The 21,797-nt window shown below is 45.5% G+C and overlaps 1 protein-coding gene across 1 annotated transcript in view; it reads left to right on the top strand.

Annotated features, from left to right (window-relative positions):
- Positions 1–21,797, top strand: part of ABCA2 (ATP binding cassette subfamily A member 2) — a 72,968-nt gene that overhangs the window by 20,798 nt on the left and 30,373 nt on the right. Inside the window, exons 2-19 of the mRNA XM_027849055.1 lie at positions 6,082–6,175; positions 6,997–6,999; positions 8,836–8,947; positions 9,431–9,594; positions 10,586–10,713; positions 11,128–11,241; positions 11,652–11,837; positions 11,933–12,151; positions 13,598–13,938; positions 14,436–14,595; positions 14,890–15,018; positions 15,531–15,698; positions 16,310–16,406; positions 16,842–17,015; positions 17,204–17,306; positions 20,018–20,132; positions 20,366–20,556; positions 21,682–21,797. The exon at positions 21,682–21,797 is cut by the window's right edge and continues 23 nt beyond it. Coding sequence (XP_027704856.1) covers positions 6,082–6,175; positions 6,997–6,999; positions 8,836–8,947; positions 9,431–9,594; positions 10,586–10,713; positions 11,128–11,241; positions 11,652–11,837; positions 11,933–12,151; positions 13,598–13,938; positions 14,436–14,595; positions 14,890–15,018; positions 15,531–15,698; positions 16,310–16,406; positions 16,842–17,015; positions 17,204–17,306; positions 20,018–20,132; positions 20,366–20,556; positions 21,682–21,797 — 2,614 coding nt within the window. The remainder of the gene's footprint in view (positions 1–6,081; positions 6,176–6,996; positions 7,000–8,835; positions 8,948–9,430; positions 9,595–10,585; positions 10,714–11,127; positions 11,242–11,651; positions 11,838–11,932; positions 12,152–13,597; positions 13,939–14,435; positions 14,596–14,889; positions 15,019–15,530; positions 15,699–16,309; positions 16,407–16,841; positions 17,016–17,203; positions 17,307–20,017; positions 20,133–20,365; positions 20,557–21,681) is intronic.

Here is a 21,797-nt window from a genome sequence, read left to right as displayed (position 1 = left end):
ATTTTTGTACCTCTTTTTCCATTTGGCCAATTTTGTTTTTTAAGGTGTTATTTTCTTTGGTATTTTTTTGTGCCTCTTTTGTCAAGCTGTTAATTGTCTTTTCATAATTTTCTTCTTTTGCTGTCATTTTTTTTACCTAATTTTCCTTTATTACTCTTATTTGATTTTGAAAATAATTTTTTTAGATCTTCCAGGAATTCTTGTGTTCAATTCATTTTTTCCTGAGGCTTTGCTTTTAATTATTTTATTTTATTTATTTATTTATTTTTAAGGCAATTGGGGTTAAGTGACTTGCCCAGGGTAACATAGCTAGTAAATGTCAAGTGTTTGGTCTGAGGCCAGATTTGAACTCAGGTCTTCCTGACTTTAGGGCTGGTGCTCTGTCTACTGCACCACCTAGCTGCCCCATTTTTTTTTTTTTTTTTTTGCTTTCAACTGTTTTGACTTCATTGTCTTGTTCTGAGTTAGTATCTTGATCTTCCCAGTCACCATAGTAGCTTTTTATGGTCTGGTTTTGTTTTTTGGGTTTTTTTTGGTGTTTGCTCGTTTTTCTAACCAATTTCTTGATTTCGAACTTTATGTTAATGTTGGGCTCTGTTCTCCACATCAGGGATGGAGGGGCCTTGTCTCAAGCTTCGGGCTTTTTCACACTGCTATTTTTGGAGCTCCTTCTGGGGATTTGGAAGTTTTCAGTGCTTCCAAGGTGATGTTATCTGGGAAGAGGTGAGGTCATTGTTCTCCTGGTCTGCACTCTGGTCCTTATCCAGGAAAGGCCCTAATCCTTTGGGATTGCAGTCAGTACTGCTCCTCAGGGCCCCTGCTCTCATGAGACCAGAAACAATACTATTCCTCAGGATCCTTGATCCCTTGGTACCAGAAATGATACTGCCCCATCTTGATCGAAAGTGTTCCTTTTCACTCTTGAACTAAGAAGTGGGGATAGCCAGTGGAATTGCCAAACAGTGTCCAGCCCTGTGCCCAGTGCTAGCATCGGGCTCCCCGTAATCTCTATCTGACTAGTTGCCAGATCCCCTTACCATCTTTGGCTTGAGAACTCCTAAAGCTGCTTTTGTTTCTGTCACCACCATCTAGTTGCACCACTAGTGTTTCATTCACGTGTGCTCCATGTCAGCCTATACCACCAGTATCATATTGAGTTAGCTGTCCACTAAACCTCCAGGTCTTTTTCACACAAACTTTGGCCTAGCTGTGTCTTACCCATACCATTCTTATGCATATAAATATATAAACATTTCCATTAAATTTCAGCATGTTAGATTTAGCTGATTATTCAAATCTGATCAGACTTGTTTTGGAAACCAGTTTCATTCAACTTGTTAGCTTTCAGTTTAAAAAAAAATCTTATTCTTGATATTTTAAAATTGGTTATAATTATTTCTTAACATATCCTTACTCTATCCCTTATCTAACAAGGTTTGTGACAAAGATTGAAAAAAAAAAAGAAAAAAAGCAGTTTAACAAACCCATTGATCATATCTGACAGAATATGTAATATTCCATACCCATAGTCTCCCATCTCTGCAGTAATACAGTTTCTCAGCTCTTCTTTGGTCATTATAACTGCACAGTGTTCTCTCTCTCTTTCTTCTTCTTTTCCCTCTCTCTCTCTCAATTTTTTCCTCATTTACATTATTGTAATCATTTGGGTATATTGTTTTCCTAGTTCTGCTTACTTCATTCTTCATCAGTTCATTTAAGTCTTCCTGTGCTTCTTTGAATTCTTCATGTTTATTGTTTCTTATGGAGCAGTAATAATTCACTCATTATATATATGTACCATAATTTGTTTACCATTCCCCAATTGATGGGCATTTTCTTTATTTCCAGTTCTTTGCTTCCATTAAAGGGACTGCTCTGAATATTTTGGTAGATATAGTTCTTTCCTTTCTGTCTTTGACTTCTTCAAGTACATGCCTTGTAGTGGGATCTGTGGGTCAAAGGGTATGGATATTTTACTGACTTTTTTTTTAATCATCATTCCAAATTTCTTTCCCATCCTTAGTTTTTTTTAATGTATTTACATTAAAATGACATGTTCCTGGGATTGAAGCAGCAGGATCAAAAATCAATAAACATGAAAAGCCACATTTCAAAGTTTGCTGAAAAGAGCCCTTAGATTGGAAGTCAGAAGGAATGGATTCTGATCCCAGCTATGCCGCTCATCATCTAAGTTATGAGACCTTGGATAAGTTGCTGCTCTCTGAGCCTCATTTTATAAAATCAGGGAGTTAGACTAGATGGTGTCTGAGGTCCTTTGTACCTCTGACGTTATTTAACTAAGATTTGTTAACTATGAAGTTATGCATGGGTGGGGGCTAGGGGGATATCCATATCCAGGGAATTTTCTGGCCCAGGGAGGGCAGAGAACAGGGTTCTTAACTAGGAGTCTGTGAACTTTGAAAATGTTTTTATAACTGCATTTCAAGGTCCTATGTCTTATTTTATGCTCTTAAAAAACATTATTCTGAAAAGAGGGCTGTAGGCTTCATCAGACTGCCAAAAGGTTCATAATACAAAAAGGGTTAAGAACCCTTGGTCTACAGCATCTCACATTATCAAGATAAGGTCAAAATGGGTACATGATTAAGACATAAAGGGTGATATCATAAGCAAGTTAGGGGAGCATGGAAAAAGTTACCTGTAAGGTCTGTGGGAAAGGGAAGAGTTTATAACCAAATAAGCGATAGAGAAAACCATGAAAAGTAAAATGGATAATTTTGATTACATGAAATTTTAAAAAAAGTTTTTACACAAACTAAATCAATATAGCCAAAATTAGACGGAAAACAGGAAACTGGGAAAATAATTTTATAGTAAGTTTCTCTGATAAAAGTCTCATTTCTCAGATATATAGGGAACTGAGTCAAATTTATAAAGATAAGAGCCATTCCCTAGTTGATAGTCAAAGGATGTGAATAGACAACTTTAGGAAGAAGAAATCAAAGTTATCAATAGTCATATAAAAATTCTCTAAAGCATTAATTACAAATACAAATTAAAATAACTCTGAGATACTACCACATACCTATCTGAGTAGCTAACATGACAGAAAAGAAAAATGACAAATGTTAGAGGGGTTGCACTGTCGGTGGAGTTGTGAACTGGTCCAACCATTCTGGAAAACAATTTGGAATGATGGCTATAAAACTGTGCCTTTAACCCAGCAATATCACTACTAGGTCTGTGTCCCAAAGAGATCAAAGACAAGGGAAAAGGACTCACATGTACAAAAATATTTATAGCAGCTTTTTTTGTGGTGGCAAAGGATTGGAAATTGAGGGGATGTCCATAAGGTGGGGAATGGCTGAACAAGTTGTAGCATACGATGATCATGGAATACAATTGTGCTGTAAGAAATGATGAGCAGGATAGGTTCAGAAAAACCTAGGAAGATTTATATAAACTGATGCAAAGTGAAGTGAGCAGAACTAGGAGAACATTGTACACAGAAACAGCAATATTGTAAGGATGATCAACTGTGAAAGACTTAGCCACTCTGATCAAAAAAATGATCCAAGACAATTACAAAGGACTCATGATGAAAAATGCTATTCACTTCTAGAGAGAGAGCTGATGAATTCTGTGTGTAGATAGAAGCATACTTTTTTCTACCTCATTTTTTTTGCTTTTTTTCTTCAGCACAGTTAATATGGAAATAGGTTCTGCTTGATTTCATATGAATAATTGATATATTGCTTGCCTTCTCAAGGAGGGGGAAGGGGCAGGAGGGAGGGAGAGAATTTGGACCTCAAAAGAAAAAAATGAATGTTAAAAAAAATAATAAACATTAACAAAAAAATTAAGTCGTCATTAGAGATACCATTGGTTTCTACTTCACTGCTCTTTAGACAGTTCTTATTTGACAGCTTGAACCAAAATGAGCAAATGCCTAGATATCATTAGGCTTCTAGTTCTAGCTCTCACACTAATTAGTTGTATGACTTTGGATCATTCACTTAAATTTATGTTTGTTTTTAAAGTTTAAAAAAAAAAAGCAGCCCTGGTCCAGAGTCTGGGGTTTGGGTCTTCACTGCCAACATTCTTTGCCCTGTAGTGCTGATTGAACTGGAGGAGAAATTCTGGTTCTGTCTCATGACCCATCCCCCTTCAGGTCAGAGGTCACTGCTGACCACCCATCTACCTTTCCCTACCATCTCTGAGCTCAACTGGGATAGTAGTTGGGCCTCTGCCCTAGTTCTTCCACCAGTGAGCACACTTGTGAGCCTGTTGCATTCAGCCTGAAGCAGCTGAGCTGACCTTTGGTTACCCCTGCAGTGCTGGGAGCACTGTTTCCTGGCACTGCCAGGAATATGGGCAGCACATGTCTCGTGCATTGGCAGAGAAAACTGACCACATCTCTGGCCAGGAGGTATACGGTTCCCTATGGCTTCCCAGGAATAACATGGTCATGGGTGATCCCAGGAATGAGAACTAACACCATACCACCTGGGGCCTTGGTTGGGAATATTCATCCCCTTTGTCCAGTGGGGATAACTCCTTCATTCCTTCAAAATCCCCATTCCCATGGATTTCCTTCCTGTGGTAACTGCTTCTCATCCTGTGTTCTCCAGACTTATTCAGCTGGCCCTCGAATTTCTTGATCAGGTGCCAATTTAAATAGCAGGACACTGCCCACCAATAACTAAGTTATGCCCACAGTACAGGCTCTGGGTCACTGCCAAGGCAGCTGTAGCATCTTCCCTTGGCTTCTCCTGTAACCCCCCTCTACAACTCTCCCTGCTGAATCTCTAGCCTTTAAAAGCATCTTTCTGCCTCCCTGACCTGGTGCTGTCCCCCAGGTCTGGAGAGGTTCCCCTCTGATAGGGGAATAGTAGAATTTTGGTTAGGAATGTTGTTGGGAGCTACCTACCAGAAAATGATGTATGGTTTATTGTCCCTGCTTCCAGGGCTGGTAAAGAGCCTTCTGTTGTGGAGGACATCTTGGGAGGGGCATTGGCTAGTGCTGTGGTGTGTAGGGGACAGGGAGCATAAGGTGGGGAGCACAGGGAATAAGATGAGGACAAATTTGAGCAAAAGGAAAAGGCAGGAGCTGAGGGGAGGACCTAAGGCCTGAGCACCACCTCACTGGGTCCCAGTGGGAGCCCAAGCTCTGCTGCCCTTGATTCAATTTAATTAACTTCCACAAGCATTTCTTTCATACTTGCCAAGAACTAGACAATGAGCAGTGGCCTGGAGATAAAAAGACAAAAGTTAAACAGTTTCTGCCCTCAAGGAGCTTCCTTTCTATTGAGAAACTTATATTCTTAGGTAAGGGCCCTCAACTCCTCCCTGCTGAGCACAAAGGTGTACTTGGAGGCCGGAAACTTGGGTCCTTTTCCTGGTCCATCTCCTAGGCTAGTAGATCTGTAGCTGGAAATGATCTAGTACAATTTTCTCATTTTACAGATGAGGAAATTGAGACATAGGAAAGTTAAATGACTTGCCCAAGGTCACACAGGGAGTTAGCATCAGGGGTAGGATTTGAACCAAGGTCCTTTGACTCTAGTCTTTTCTTTTGTACTGTTGGATATCAAGCCAAGTCCAGGCTCCTTTTTGAGTCTTAGCTTCTCTTTCTGTTTCTTGGAGACACACCCGTATTGTTTTGAGGGGCCAGTGATATTTGGGGAGAACACTTCTGGAGGTCAGGTGAGGGGAAGCTTTATTCATATCAAATTAGAGGAAGTGATTGCTCACCTGCCAGTCAGTATTCCTAGATCCTGTTCTGTTTCCTATGACTCGAGACCACACCACCTTCCTAACCTCATACTGGAACATCCTTCCCTTCCCTATCTCTGTTTGCCAACATGGAGTTAGGAATATATTGATAGGAAAGGGGGTGCTGAGAGAGTTCTCAAGTATCAGAGCAGTTCCGTCCTTAGTGACATTGAAGCTGAGCTCTAGTTCCACCCCTCCCTATCCCTCATCCAGCCTCACCCCTCAGCTTAACAATCTCAGGGAAGGTTTTGTCCTCGACACTCTTCAGCCTTCCTTATCTGAATCCTGTATCTTGGGACAGTGGAGACCAGGCTGTTCTCACTTTCCCTATCTCTCTGTCCACAGTGGGTTCTGGCCTTCGAGATCTTCATTCCCCTTGTTCTCTTCTTTATCCTCCTTGGGCTGCGGCAAAAGAAACCTACCATCTCGGTGAAAGAAGGTGAGGTAGAGGCCAGTCATTGGTTGGGGTTGGGGGGAGGGTGAATACTGTGGAAAATACTATGGAAGAATACCATGGAAAAAGCACAGGCTTCAAATCCTGGTTCAGTCACTTATCACCTAGGTGACTTTAGGTAAGTCATGTAACCACTCTTGTTTTCCTCACTTATAAGATAAAATGGTTGGTTGGGTGAATTGTAAGCTTCCCCTCCAGCTCAAAATCCAATGAATCCTATCAATAGGAAGGAGAAAGTGTTACTCTCCCCTACTCATACTTCAGCCTACCACCGAGCAAGGTAGATGATATATCTGAGAGGGGCAGGGGGGTGCTGGAGAGGGGGAAGCCTGGGAGGACAGGAAAGAGATTTGGAACAGGGAAAGGAGGGAGGGATTGGGGAGGGAAAGATATTCAAGATGAGAGGAGATCCAGGAAGGCCTAGAAGGTGGGGAGAGATGGTTGTCTTCATCATGTCTATTCACATAACGGTGTGTTTGCATGTATATTCCATGCATGCACGTGTGTGCATGTGTGTGCACACAGGAACTTGTATTTCAGCATCTCCTCAGCCTGGGCCCAGGTAATGAAGTGGACATGGCCAGCCAAGGCTGCCTGCCGGAGGAGTTGTCTTCGAGTCACCATCATTCGCTTTGCATTCAAGGGCTAAGATGCCCCAGCCTCAGCTTCCTCACCTCCCATTCACCATTTTTTTTTTGTGTTTTTGGTTCTCTTCTCCCCTCCCACCACCTCCATCCTCTCATGCATGTTCTCTTCTTTTCTTCCTTCTGCATTTCTGTGCCCGTCTGAATCCCTTGCATGACCAGTCTGTAAGTTTCAACCTCTTTCTGCCCCCTTCCCTTCCGATGACCCCCAAGTAGTCTGGGAAATGACTGATAGATTCCTGGCTGCTTTCCTGATTCCTCTTCCCACCCTTCTGTTTGCTCTCCCCTCTTTAGGGCTCTGGGATGGTTCTGGTGGGCTAGGTGGGGTATCCCTCTTAGGAAGGTAGGATATGAGACAGTGCTTCCCACGGTTTAGCTTGGGCATTTCTGCTGCTGGCTCGGTCTCACTGTTGCTTCCTGGTTTGTACAGTTTCTTTGTTAACCCCTTGGTTATGCACAATTCCACCCAAGATCCAAGGAAGGCAGGCTTTGGGGAGGTAGACCCAGTTCTAGGTCTCCAGTCCTGTGCAAGCATGTCAGGTCTAGGAGAGCTGTTTCTTTCCACAGGAAAAGAGTTGAAGTATGGATACAAGGAAGTAGAATTCAGCTTTTTAGTTTGTTCCAGTGGCCCCAGGGAAGGCATTGTAGGATTGAAAGAAAGCCATTAGATCATTCAAAAATCCTGCCCTGGGACCTTGGATTAGGGGACACTCCATAGCTATTTCCATCAGCCCCCCAGGGGGAGCATCCCCTTATGCGGGGGTCATCAATCGGCCACAGAAGGAGCCAGGCAATGGATTCTCCAGACATGCCCCAAAGCTAGGCTGGTTCCTTTTTTCTTCCTATCAGGTAACGGGGTAGACGGTCCACACAGAGGTGGGGAGGGGAAAGAGAATACCCTTGGACATCATTATACCCCAGGTGACAACTTCTGTGCTTGGCGGGGAAGGGACCTAGGCCAGTTTCCATCTGCTTTTCCTCCGTCTGACTAAACCTCCCTGAAGAGCTGACTCTCTCATAGGAAGGGCTAGTCTGGGGCTGGGACCTACCTGAGTCTCCTCTCCTCACCCCCTTCCCTACTCAGCCCAATTCCCATTAGGGGTTACCCCCTCCTGGGCCCTGATTCCCTATAACCATGGGCTTCCTGAGGGGCTTATCTGAAAAAACTGCATTTCTCAGGGGAGAGAAAAAAAATTGGGGTAGACGCTTCAGGAGAGATAAGGTGATTATTCCCTTTCCCCCCTCCCCCCCCAAGAGTGTGGATAAGGGCATAGAATAATTACCTGAAGGTGGGAGGAGGGGTGGAAGCAAGAATCCTGGGGGAAGGGATGCAGGCCTTGGTACATATCCTTTGCACACTATCCTAGGGCTAAAGGGAGGCAGCTTTTCCCTCTTACACCCTACCCCCAATTCTTCTTCCTTAATAGACTCTGGGGCTTGGCTAGGGGAGGGGACTTGGGCTTCTATTGATAAACTGCATTCACTGCTCCGCTAATTAGTCAGCCTGAGAAGTTAGAAGTCACTGTGTACCCCTAGGACGTATCTGCTGGCTGGTCCCCCAAGAGCCCAGGATGTCTCCTGTGCCTTCCATTGGCCATGCCAAAACAACAGGGTCACCACTGACTTCCTGACATCCTGGGGAGGGTGGACCAACACTTATACTGGGAGGGAAGGGATCCCCTTGGGCCTTAAGCCCTTTGATTTCTGACTTGTACTGGCTGTGCCTGAAACAACTTCCTGGCCCCAATGTCTGACTTAACCTGCTGTACTGCTCTGGGCTGGGCATTCTGTGTCTCTGTCCTTATCTCTATCTCCTCTTCTATCTTCTCTCTGTCTTTTTCTCTGTGACTCTTTCCTCTTTGTTTCGCTCTTTTTCCTGGTGTCTCTCTCCTTCTCTCTCCTCTGCTCTCTGTCTCTGTTTCTCTCTGTGTGTCTCCCTTTCTCTTTTCTACAAACTCTTACTTCTCCCCTGTCCTCCTCATCTCTCTCCTCCCTTCCTAGCGTACTACACAGCATCACCTCTCACCTCGGCTGGCATCCTGCCTGTTATGCAGTCCCTTTGTCCTGATGGCCAGCGGGATGAATTTGGCTTCCTCCAGTATTCAAATTCCACGTGAGTACCAGAGTTTGTGTCCCTCCCTGGGCTGGCTCCCAGAAGTTACCTATTTCCATTAGCCTTTGAGAGTCTCTCCTCAGGCACTGCCTGTGCCTGGGAAATGTCTCCATACCAGTTTTCCTCCCCAACTTCTTACATCCAGGTCCCAATCAAGAAGAAGGTGGGCACAAGTGTCACCTTTTACAAGAGGCTTTTCATGATCCCCCCACTTGCTATTACCTTCCTCTTAACACTTTGTATTTATTTTGTGTATATTATACATACATACATACATACATATATGTGTATATATTTATATGCAAGTGGTTACCCTCCAGCAGAATGTAAGCCCCATGAAGACAGGCACTTCCCATTTTTGGTCTTTGTTTGCCTCATAGACCCGGCACAGTGACTGGCAAGTAGCAGGTGCTTAATAAATGTTTATTGAATAGAAAAAAAAAAAGAAAAAGGTGGGTAACCCATCAGGTGCTGTTCCCACAGGGTGACCCAGCTCCTAGAGCAGCTAAATCGAGTGGTGGAGGAGAGTAATCTGTTTGATCCTGCGAGGCCCAGCCTTGAGGAGGAGTTGGAATCTGTCCGAAGTCATCTGGAGTCCCTTAGCAGTGGCCCTGGGACCTTGGAAAGCCATTTTGACAGCCAAGCAGGTGGGCCTCTGAGCCTGGGGGTATGGGGATTAGAGGCAGGATTTCTGGGTTCTAGGACCCATCTCCCCAACCCAGGGAGACATAAATTAATCCCTTTCTGCTCTTGGTGCCTCAGTTTTCCCATTAGTCCAGTGGTAGTAAGTATTTAGAAACCTTGAGATAAGTATGATGTGATAGAAGGAGCATTGAATGTGGATTTAGAAAACCTGGATAAAACATCTAAAGCACTATGGAATCTGAATGCAGATCAAAGCAAACTATTTTCTCTCTTTTTTTTCTTTCTCATAGTTTTTCCCTTTTGTTCTGATTCTTCTTTCACAACATGACTAATGTGAAAACACGTTTAATTTGATTGTACATGTATAGCCTATATCAGATTGCATGCCATCTTGGGGATGGAAAAGTGGAGGGAGGGGGAAAAAATTTGGAACTCAAAATCTTATAAAAGTGAATATTGAAAACTAAAAATAAATAATTTTTTTTTTTTTTTTGGTGAGGCAATCAGGGTTAAGTGACTTGCCCAGGGTCACACAACTAGTGAGGGTCAGGAGTCTGAGGCTGCATTTGAACTTAGGTCCTCCTGATTCCAAGGCCAGAGCTCTATCCACTGCGCCACCTAGCGGCCCCTAAAATAAGTAAATTTTTTTAAAAAGGTTAAAAAAAAAAAAGAGAGAGAAGAAAACCTGGATAAGAATCCTAGCTCTTTCCAGTATAACCTTGAGCAAATTTACACTGTGACGTTAATCTGACAGCTCTGACGAGATCACCTGTGTGACCTTGGTCAGGTTATTTTCTCTGGGCTTCAGTTTCTTCGGCTGTAAAATGCTGGGGTTGGACTAGTCCAGGAAACGTCCTCAGTACTGGAAGCCTGTCTGGAGGTGGGAGTCCCTCCCCAGGGCTGATTCTGGGGACATGCCTTCAACCCTAGCTTCCCTGTCTAGGATGATGGGCCTTCTCACAGAACCGTCTTGTTTTCCCCCGCTCTGTTTAGTGTCCGACTTCACTCTGGGCTCAGCAGCCAAGGACAGACAGGAGTTCTACCGTTTCCTTTCCCAGAATTTGTCCCTGTCCAATGATACCACAGAGATGCTGTTGGGTTCTAAGGTCAACCTGCATGAGGTGAGTGACTGTTGGGGAGAAGTGGGGGACTGCAGTTGGCCTGGTATTGGGACTGAGCTGCTGACCTAGAACATGGACTGATTTGCCTGTTAGTGGATACAGAGAAGCATAAAGTGAGGTACTTGCCTTCAAGGAATGTATGGGAACAAGGCACATGGTCTATTTTTAGGAAGAGCTTTCCCAACCCCCTTATAGTCATCCCACATGGAACAGCCCAGCCTAGAGAAAGTGGGCTGTGTGAAAGTATTCCCAGCCTGGTCTGTGGCTTGCATGGGGCTGGCCCCAAGGCTTCAATGTGGGGCTGTACTTTAGGTCTGTAAATATGTTTCCTTCCTTCCTTCCTCCTTCCTTCCCTCCTTCCCTTCTTCTCCTCCTCCTTCCCCTCCACCTCCCCCACCCCCGCCCCCATGGCAGGTCTATAGGCTACTCTTTGGTCCTTTACCCACCCTGACTGAGGGCATGTTGTCAAAGAAGGGAAAGGAACCCTGGGTTCGCTCAGGGGTTGGTGAAAAGAAGTTCTGGCTGGAGGTGAGGTTCCCCACTCCAAAACCAAGATACAGAGGTCTGAGAAGTGGGAAGGGTAAGAGGGTATGAGGAAAGCCTTTTAGTGACCCAGGCTTCAAGGGTGTTGGTGCAGGGATTAATGGGCATGTTGAGGAATAGGGTAGTATCAGCAAGTGTGATTGGGTATGGTTAAGTGTGGACTTATTTAGGCATCACGTCAGTTAAGAGGGGGAGGTATGGGGAAGCTGGAGCGGGGAGGAGCAGATGAATCTAGCTAGGAACTGCTAAGAGCTAGGGAAAAGGCACAGGAGAAGACGAGGATGGAATGCAGAGTCTGGGGATACAGAAGGGATCTGCTTCCTAGGGGGAGCTATTCTTTGAACCTCTGTGCTCTCTTCTGTTCTGGGATTTTTCTCCTTCTCCGCCTCCTCCAGGATGGCCTTCTGGGCAGCTGGCGAGACCTCGAAGAAGGACTAGTGCCTCATGCCCTACAGGAGCCTACCCACCATGCCAACAAGCAAGCTGTATTCCGCCTCCTGTCCCAGGCTCTGGGCCTGGCTGGTCCTCCTCTGGAACATCCTGAGGCCTCCAGCCCCCAAGCCCTGGTCAGAGAGATGGAGGTGAGGGACAAATATGAGAATGTGGAACAGGAGTGGAATTAGGCATTCATGGGGACTATCTCTGCTGCCACCAACCCTGCCCTCTCCCTCTTCAGGAATTGTTATTGGCACCTAAATTACTAGAACAGTTGACATGTGCACGGGGCTCAGAGGAACTGAGCCAGATTTTGACAGTGTCTGAGAGCCAGAGGGAGCGGCTGCAGGCTTATCGCATGGCCGTGTGCAGTGGACAAGCTGGAGCACGAGCTCAACGTTTCTCTTGCCTGGCTTCTGAGCTCCAGGACCAGCTGGATGTACGCAAGATTGTCTCACAGGTGAATGCACAGAATGGGGAGGGGCTCTGAGATTTCCTCTCCTCTCTGATGCCCTGAGGCCAGAAGAGGAGGAGATGGCCTGACTGAAGACCAAGACTCCTGGCTTTTTTTCTTACTTTGCTTAGACTGGCCATGTGTCCAGGAGTCCCTTCCCTTCTTGGTGCCTCAGTTTCCCACCACACATCCAAAAGTGCCAGTTGGTTGAATGTTTAGAAATTTGGGGTCAGATATCTTTGGAATTGATGTGGGGAACTTTTTTCCCCTTTTTTACTCAGGGCAGATTTGAATCTGACATGTGCAGGTGACCACAAAGAGACTCATTTGGTTGGAAGGGGAGTATTGAGGGAAATAAGACTGAGTAAATATGTTGGGACTAGATCATGAAAAGCCTTGACAGCCAGACCTAAAGGCTTTGACTTTATTTTTTAGGAAATATGGCTCCCATATAGGTTTTGGGTAGAGAAAAGCACTGGCTGTTGAGAATTCAGATTGCTCTGATGGTCTGTGTAGAGGGGTGATGAGAAGCAAGGAAACCAGTTAGGTGGTTATCGTTGTTTGTTTGAGTCAGAGGTTATGAGCTTGGACTAGGGTTAGGGTACATATCAGACCAGAGAGACAATGGGGAATTGAGAGGACTTTGTGGGTGATCAAGTGGGAATGAATTAAGGAAATTCTGGCTTTGAGTCTGGTGGGGCAGTGACATTTTCAGTAGTGGGTAGGGAGAGGTGGTTTGGGTAAAATGCTGAGTTTGACTTTAGACATAGATCCTGCTAGGAGAAACCCCACTTCGCTGTCTAGTTTTTGAATTTCCTTTTCATTAAAATTCAGGAAATACTTTTTATCATGCCCCTGCTGTGTTTGACACTGCTTGCAAGTTCATTCTTCATCAGGGTAGGGGACAAAGACAGGATGTTTAGGGAGGGGGCCAGCAGGTTGGGGCTAGGGCTAGGCTGATCTTAGGGGCCAGTTAGGAGTAGAGGAAAGCTAGAATGGGGGCTGGGAAAAAGCTGGGGATTTTGACAGCTGCCGAGGCTGGGCCTGAAGCCTGGGTGTGCTGGAGAATGTTACATTTTCAGCGTGAGCATTTACACCTTGGAAATCAGCAAATGCTACAAACCAGGGCTTCTTGATTTATTGTTTCATTGATTGTCTAGACTAAAGAAAGTAACATAGGAAAATGTTAATAATACAGATTAAATGTAAAGGATTTCCTGAGAACATTTTTATCTGGTATTTTTTCCAGAGAGCTTGGCTGTTAAACATTTACCAGCAACACACATAGGTTTGAAATGGGACTGGAACCCAGAGGAGGAGCTAGGGGGCGCTGCTATGAGGGAATTGATTTATAGACTTCTTCCCAGTGCAGGAGAGGCTGGTGTGTAGTCCCAAACCTTTCCTTCCCTTTCCTTCATATTTTTCTCCATTTCTCTTCCCCCTTCCCCACAGCTCCACCTAGAGGCAGTGAATGGCCCAACCACTCAGAGGAGATCCAGGCTACAGGTGCTGCTTGGGGACCTGCTAGGTGTCGAGAAGGTGCTTCGGGATGTTGACGTTCTGTCTTCCCTGGCTCGCCTACTCCCCCAGGGTGCCTGTGCTAGCCGGGTCCCACCACAGACTGCCAACGGCACCGGCTGGGCCACCAACGCCACAACCAGCACCAATGGCAACATCACAGCGGAGGATGGGGAAGGCGAGGGCGAGCTGGGAGGGGATGGTCTGCATGGAAAGTGCTCTGCCTTTGTGCAGCTCTGGGCCGGTTTGCAGCCCATCCTCTGTGGGAACAACCGGTATGGGGGCCAGAAGAGGGGATCTGGGGCCGGGGTGGGTCCACTGTTTATGGGAACAACGAAGAGGGCAGGGCAGTGTGGAGTAAAGTGAAGAAAACGGAACTAGGTGTCAGGAAACCTGGGTTTGAGTCCCTGTTTGGCAGATCACTATCTTATGTGACACCTCCCCCCCCAAGGCCAGTCTCTTGGCTGCCCAGGGTCTGGCTTTCCTAATCTGTTCAATGAGAGGATTTAGAGATGTTCTCTAGAAGACCTTGTCAGTGTTAACCTTCTGATTCTCTAGGATGGCAACAGGGCTTGGCAAGAAGCTGGGGCGAGAGTTGGGTCTCCTGTGGCCAGAGATAGGGACTGGAGCAGTGACATTGGAACTAGGCCAGTGGAGAGGGAGGGCCCCAGAATGGGGACTAGGACAGAGTTCCCAAGTCCAGCAGGGTCTGGAAGGGAGCTTGGGGAACCTGTGCTAGGAGACAAAGTTCGACTTCCTTCATCTCTCCCAGGACCATCGAACCTGAGGCACTGAAACAAGGCAACATGAGCTCGCTGGGCTTCACAAGCAAAGAACAGCGGAACTTGGGGCTTTTGGTGCATCTCATGACCAGCAACCCCAAGATCCTGTATGCGCCTGCAGGGACAGAGGCTGATAAGGTTATTCTGAAGGTATGGGGGAGTGGGTTGGAAGCACAGGTCCATTGGGGTATAGAGTGGGGAGTGGGGAGGGGAAGGGAGGAACTCTGCTCATCTGGAGGATGAGGGAGCCTGGCTTATGGCCCCCATCATCTGGCGGCTGAGAAATATGACTCTTCCTCCTCACTGCAGGGCACGTGGGCCCTCCATTGCCATTCCACACAATCGCTCTACTGTCCACTCTTGTCCTAGGGGTAGGGGATTCCCCCCAGGCTGGACTAACCTTCCTTGTCTTTCTTCTTCTCCTCTCCCTATTCTTTCCCCTAGGCAAACGAGACCTTTGCTTTTGTGGGCAACGTGACCCATTATGCCCAGGTCTGGCTCAACATCTCAGCTGAGATCCGACGCTTCTTGGAGGAGGGCCATCTTCAGCAGCATCTTCACTGGCTGCAGCAGGTGTGGGGCAAGGACAGTAGGGGACTGACCCTAGGGCCCCACAGCCCTTATTGCCCTAGCCTGCCTGGGCTACATTAAAATCTCTTGCCTGTTTTCAGGCATCTCCACCAGAGGGCATTCTACCCTTTCACCAAGGCTCTGGACTCCTGAAACTAAGCCCAACCCAAATGCTGAGCATCCAGGGCTTATGTTAAGATGGAGATGCCATCATAGGGTAGTGGAGTGGGCTCTGGCTTTGGCATCAGAAAGCCAGGGTTAAAATCTGCACTCTGCCATCCCCTTTGGCCCTTGGACAACAATGCCTCTGGGCTTCAGTTTTCCTGCATATGAAATGAAGCCGTTGGATTAGATGATTTTCTAAGGTCCATCTCAGATTTTCTTCAAACATCCATTTTTTTCTATAGGATTTTCCTTCCTTCTTAGACCCTATCAGAAGTGCAGCTGTAAACCCTAGAGTCTCATGTTCTTTTAGAGCCCCTACTAAGCCAACTCTTCTCAACTCTTTCCTCCAGTATGTGACTGACCTACAACAGCACCCAGAGGCCCTGAACCTGTCTGAGGGGGAGTTACCACCAGCCTTCCGAGATCACAACTTCTCCTTGCCCAATGCTTCAGTGCTGCTTCAGCAGCTGGACACCATCGATAATGCTGCCTGTGGCTGGATCCAGTTCATGTCCAAGGTCAGAGGAAGGACAGAGGTCTGAGCTGTCATTCTTACTCCTTCTGTGGAGCACCCAGGAGTGCAGGTCTCCTAGACTGAATGTAAGAGAGTTTGGAGGGCAGGGAAGAAGGGAACTGGTGCTCTAGCTAGGGCTCCTGCCACAGGAATTTCTCAGATTTAAACAGTATAGGCATGGTGGTGGTGCCTGAGGCAAGTAAGTGATGCAAAGGATAGAGGGTTGGACCTGGAGTCGAGAAGACTCAAATTCAAATTCAGCCTCCTATGTGATATATAATAAGGAACTCCTATGTGATCCTGAGCAATTTATGTGACTCTCTAAACCTCAGTTTCCTCATCTATAAGATGGGAATAATAATAATAATAATAACAATAATAATAATAACAGCATCTACCTCATAGGATTATTGTGAGGATCTAATGAGATAACATATGTAAAGGGTTTTGCATACTTTAAAGATTGTGTAAATGGTAGCTATTATTTTGATTAGTCTCCAGCTCAGGTTTGAGATTAGTGCCTCTGTGGGCTACTGGGTGGTTGGTGTTTTCTCTCTATGACTGGGCTTAGGGGATCCCCTCCCAGGACTTCTGACAATGCCTCCTGCCTCACAGGTGAGCGTGGATATCTTCAAAGGCTTCCCCGATGAGGAGAGCATTGTCAACTACACCCTTAACCAGGCCTACCAGGACAATGTCACTGTATTTGCCAGTGAGTCTGGTCCCTTCCTCCAAACTGGGTCTGCCAAGGCTTCCCACATCAAACTTCAGGCCCCTTGAATCTTGACCCCTCTAAGATTCTTTGCTCACCTCTCCATTCTCCTCATCCCAACCTTGAGCTCTGTTCTTCCTCTATGTTACTGGTGGTACTGCTTCCCTCATGCTTTCAGACATCGTTTTCCTAATATATCCCATTACTCTCCTCCTCCAACACAATCTTCTCTCCCTTCCTTTTGATTTTCCACCATCCTTCCCTCCTTCCACCCCTACCCACTATGGCTCTCCTTCTCCTCTCTGATTCTGGCCTATTCTCAGACCCTAATTCCTCCCTCCTTTATTCCACATGGTCTTCTTCTCCTTAGACGCCAGCTCATTCTAAGATGACAACCCTTTTTCTCTCACCATCTCCCTCCTACCCCCATCACAGGTGTGATCTTTCAAACTCGGAAGGATGGTTCCCTTCCACCCCACGTGCTCTATAAGATCCGACAGAATTCCAGCTTCACTGAGAAGACCAATGAGATCCGCCGGGCCTACTGGAGGCCTGGTCCCAACACGGGGGGACGCTTCTACTTCCTCTATGGCTTTGTCTGGATTCAGGGTGAGACCCTTTCTCTGGGAAGACAGGGAAGCAGGTGGGGAGACACCTCTAGATCAAGAGAACCTAACCCAAATCCCTGATCCTTTATGTCCTCAAGCTTTCAAACCTCTTAACTTGGGCTTCCTGGGAAGGAAGTCATGGTGGGTCCCCGTGAGCCCTGACCTTGTTCATTCCCACCTCCCCCCCAGACATGATGGAACGAGCAATAATCAACACCTTCGTTGGTCATGATGTGGTGGAGCCGGGCAATTATGTGCAGATGTTCCCGTACCCATGCTACACGAGGGATGAGTAAGTGAGGGGAGCTGTCCCAGTCCCTGCCAGCTCCAGCATCAGGAATTTTGGGGGGGTAGTGGTGGGGAAGGGGAGAATGATTATATACCTTCTGCTGATATAAATCCATTCGACATCTTTCAGTCCTGGGTTGCTTTCCCAACCCCTAGATTTTCTTTTCATCCTGGGTCCCTGGAATCACCCACCTTCCAGCTGTAGCTACTCACCACTTCCAACCATGGGTCCCCCTTTTTCCCTGGCCTGCTATGGGAAGGGATGTGTTCTCCCTACTTCTCCTTCCCCTGAAGTAAACATGACTTTCAGTAGGTTTTTTTTACTGCTGGTAATAAAGGGGGAATAAATGATAAAAACAGCAGACAATGGAGCACTCAGTGGTGGTACTATAGCAGTAAATGGCTCTTGATGCTCATTGGAACGTCCCTGGAACTCATAGGATCATAGACTCTAGAGCTGAAAGGAATTTCAGTGGTTTTCTAGTCTATACCTCTCCCCCCCATTTTACAGATGAGGAAACTGAGGCCTAGAGAGATGAAGTGACATGTCTACGGTCACACAGACAGTAACCATCAGAGGCAGGATATGAACCCAGGTCCTCTGACTACAGACCCAAGGTTCCTTCCATTTTATCATACTAGAGGCAGCTAGATGGTGTGGTGGATAGAACTCTGGACTTCAAGTCAGGAAGATCTGAGTTCAAATCTTGTCTCAGACACTTATTAGTTGCGCGACCAATGAGCAAGTCACTTAACTCAGCTGCCTCAGTTTCTTTGTCTGTAAAATGGGGATAATCACAGCACTTTCCTCACAGCGTGATTGTAAGGCTCATACATATATGTGTGTGTATGTGTATTATATGTAATGCTTTGCAAATCTTAATGCTAGCTATATAAATGTTAGCTCTTTACCACGCTATCCCTTCCTTAGCTTAGCTCTTCTCTTCGTACAATAATGTACAATAATAATAATAATAATGACTTCCTTTATGCAGCACTTTGCAGTTTATAGAATGCTTGCCTTACAACCCCTCTGTGATATAGGCAGGCCAAGCATCATGATCATTGCTTTATGGAAGAGGCCTAAGGAGGGGCAGTGACTGGTCCCACGTCACTCATACACTGAGTTAATTAAAGAGCTGCCTCTACAATTTTTATATCGTGACCCCTGGCCCAGGATGCCACCCACCCTACCTCTACACCTCCGTTCAGGGTCACAAAACCCTGTCAAGAACCTAGAGATCATCTTGTTGAACCCTATCATCTTCATTTTATAGGTGATAAAAATGAGGCCCAAGGTCAACCCAGCCCATTTTTGGCAAAGACAGGTCTAACACTGAGATTTTTTGCCTCCTAGTACAGACTTCATTCTCCATCTTGCCTCATCTTGATTTTGGTCTTGGTAGGGCCCATAAGCTTCCCCAACCAGCATGCCCTATATCTTCTCTCTAGTACAGGGTCTATTGGGTAAGGCATGGTATTACCAATGGGCCTTTGGGGAGGCACCAGAGACTCTAATGTGATTTACCACAATTTTTAGAGGAAACCTAGACTTGACATGTGATTCATTCATTTAGCAAATATTTATTCAGTGCTTACTGTTTGTAAGATACAAAATTTCGTGTAAAGTACAAAATTTAGGTCAGGTGCTCATGAAGCTTATATAGGAGTACAGAAATAAAACATAAACACTGATATCTATAATGCACAATATTATGTTAAAAGTACATTAAACGGAGCAGCTAGGTGGCGCAGTGGATAGAGCACAGGCCCTAAAGTCAGGAGCATCTGAGTTCAAATTCAACCCTGTCATCTTCATCACCTAGAAAAAGCGACCAGATTGTCAGGGTCACAAAGTGAAGGAGGCCAGTGGGAGAAGTCAGGAAATAGGAGTCCCATTTATGTGACCAGGGAGCTAGGCATGGAGTTCTAGGAGCCTGAGAAAGCAAGGGACCAAACACTTGACACTTACTAACTGTGTGACCCTGGGCAAGTCACTTAACCCCAATTGCCTTAAAAAAAAAAAAAGTACATTAAAGACTTGCCAAGGAAGTGCTAGAGAGCAGATTGTTACTAACTGGGGATCATCAGGAATGGCTTCAGGGAAGAGGTGGTATTTGGGTTGGGCTTTAAAGCAGAGGTATTAAACATGGAAGGCCCCCAACACCCCAAGTGCTGCCAGAACCAGATTAAAATATATATTTATATTATTATATATTATAATATATCATATATATTAAAATTTATTATATTTATAATCTAATTAATATAATTAAAATATAAAATATTTAATGAAATAAATAAAAATAAAATAAAACATAGATAATATTAATATGTGAAAAGTCAATGTGTGGCCTGTAGGGATCCTTATGTATGGTATAGCGGCCCCATTTTTGTTTGAGTTTGACACTCCAGCTTTAAAGGATGGCTAAACAGGCCAAAGTCAGGGAGGGAAGAGCATTCTAGGCGTGGAAACAGTATGAGCAAGAAAGTGCATTGTATCATTGGCGTCCCACAGTCACAATCATCTAGGTCAGGGGTGGAGAACCTGCGGCCTCAAGGCCACATGTGGCCCTCTAGATCCTCAAGTACAGCCCTTTGACTGAATCCAAACTTCAAGGTCCTGACCTAGGGGCTTTGTTGTGGGAACCCCAGACTAGGTTGGAGGAGGTGAACAGGACCACGTGAGTCTCCCTGCGCTCTTCTTTCCCCCAGCTTCCTGTTTGTGATCGAGCATATGATGCCGCTCTGCATGGTGATCTCCTGGGTCTACTCTGTGGCTATGATGATTCAGCACATAGTGGCTGAGAAGGAGCATCGTCTCAAGGAGGTAGGAGTGTGGCATCAGACCTGCACACATATGGGTAGCCCTTAGAGCTAGGATATTCCCCACCTGGTATCCCTTGCTTTCTCAGGCTCCTAGAACTCCATGCCTAGCACTGGCCTCCTGGTCCTTTACTTCCTTGACAACCCCCTGGCCACATCAATGGGACTCCTATTTCCTGACTTCTCCCACTGGCCTCCTTCATTTCGTGACCCTGCCAATCTGGTCCCTTTTTCTAGGTGATGAAGACGATGGGGTTGAATAATGCAGTACACTGGGTAGCCTGGTTCATCACAGGCTTTGTTCAGCTCTCCATCTCAGTGACAGCACTCACAGCCATCCTCAAATATGGCAAAGTGCTCATGCACAGTCATGTGCTCATCATTTGGCTTTTCCTGGCCATCTATGCTGTGGCCACCATCATGTTCTGGTAAGTGAGAGGGAGGGAGTCAGAAATGGGGGGGGTCATCTGGGGAGACCTGAGGAGTGATAGTCTCTAGTGGACTAACTCCATGTGCCTACCTGCCTGCCAGTCCATACTGAGGTTGGACCAAAGTTGGACCAAACCTGTGATTTCATTGGCAGAGAACAATGGTTTTCAAAGTGTGTTTCTTAGACCTTTGGAGGGGGGTCCCCAAGATCCTTTCAGGGGGCCCTGAAATTAAAAATTCTTTTCATAATAATTGGAGGCTGTTATGTGTCATTTGTCTATTTAAAATACACTTCCCTTTTTCCAATTACATATCTGTATGAGGCCAGATTTTCTTCACATAATTCAACCAGAGCAATATATTGTAACAGATTGAATGTGACAGCAGATATGAGAATCCAGCTGTCTTCTATTAATCCAGACATTAAAAAATTTGCAAAAATATGTAAAACAATGCTACTCCTCTAAATTTTTTTTTGTTTTGGAAAATAGTTATTTTTCATAAAAATATATTATGTTAACATATAATGGGTTATTGTTATTTTAAAATGAATTAGTATACAAATATTTTAAAAATTTACCAGTTTTAATTAATAAGGCAAATATCAATAGATATAACCCACATAAACCAAAGTTCTTTAGGATCCTCAGTAATTTTTAAGATTGTAAAGGGGCCCTGAGGCCAAAAAGTTTGAGAACCCCTGGTGTAGGGGGCTCCCAATGGGGAAGCTCACTATACCTATCCTTTTAGCATATTTTCTGCAACTCACTGTCTTAGAGAGTTGCCTGGGACACTGAGAGGTTAAAAACTTTCTCACGGTCACCTAGCTATTATGTGTCAGAGGTGGGGCTTAAACCCAGGTCTTCTTGGTTCTGAGGTCACTTCTTTATCTACTATGCTATGATTCCTTGGAGGAAAAAAGTTACTACTATGTAAGAGTGGAGAGCCTCTTAGAAAACCCCAAGAAAATCCTGGTAGAGATAGGATAGCTGAGAAATCTAGGTCTAGAGGAGGGAAGAGGGCTCAGCAGCCAAAGTCTATGTTAAGGGAGGTTTAGAGCATATTAGATATTGACTTGGTGTCTGGGTTCTTGTACTGTGCCCTCCTCCATCCCTTGGCATCAGCTTCCTGATCTCTGTGCTGTACTCCAAAGCTAAGCTGGCCTCCGCCTGTGGTGGAATCATCTATTTCCTAAGCTACGTGCCCTACATGTATGTGGCCATCCGAGAGGAGGTGGCCC

The sequence above is a fragment of the Vombatus ursinus genome, unplaced genomic scaffold (assembly GCF_900497805.2).
Source record: "Vombatus ursinus unplaced genomic scaffold, bare-nosed wombat genome assembly UNPS02000580.1, whole genome shotgun sequence".
In the NCBI taxonomy this organism is placed as follows: domain Eukaryota; kingdom Metazoa; phylum Chordata; class Mammalia; order Diprotodontia; family Vombatidae; genus Vombatus; species Vombatus ursinus.
Note: the sequence above shows the minus strand (reverse complement) of the source record. Positions and strands in the feature narration are given on the sequence as shown.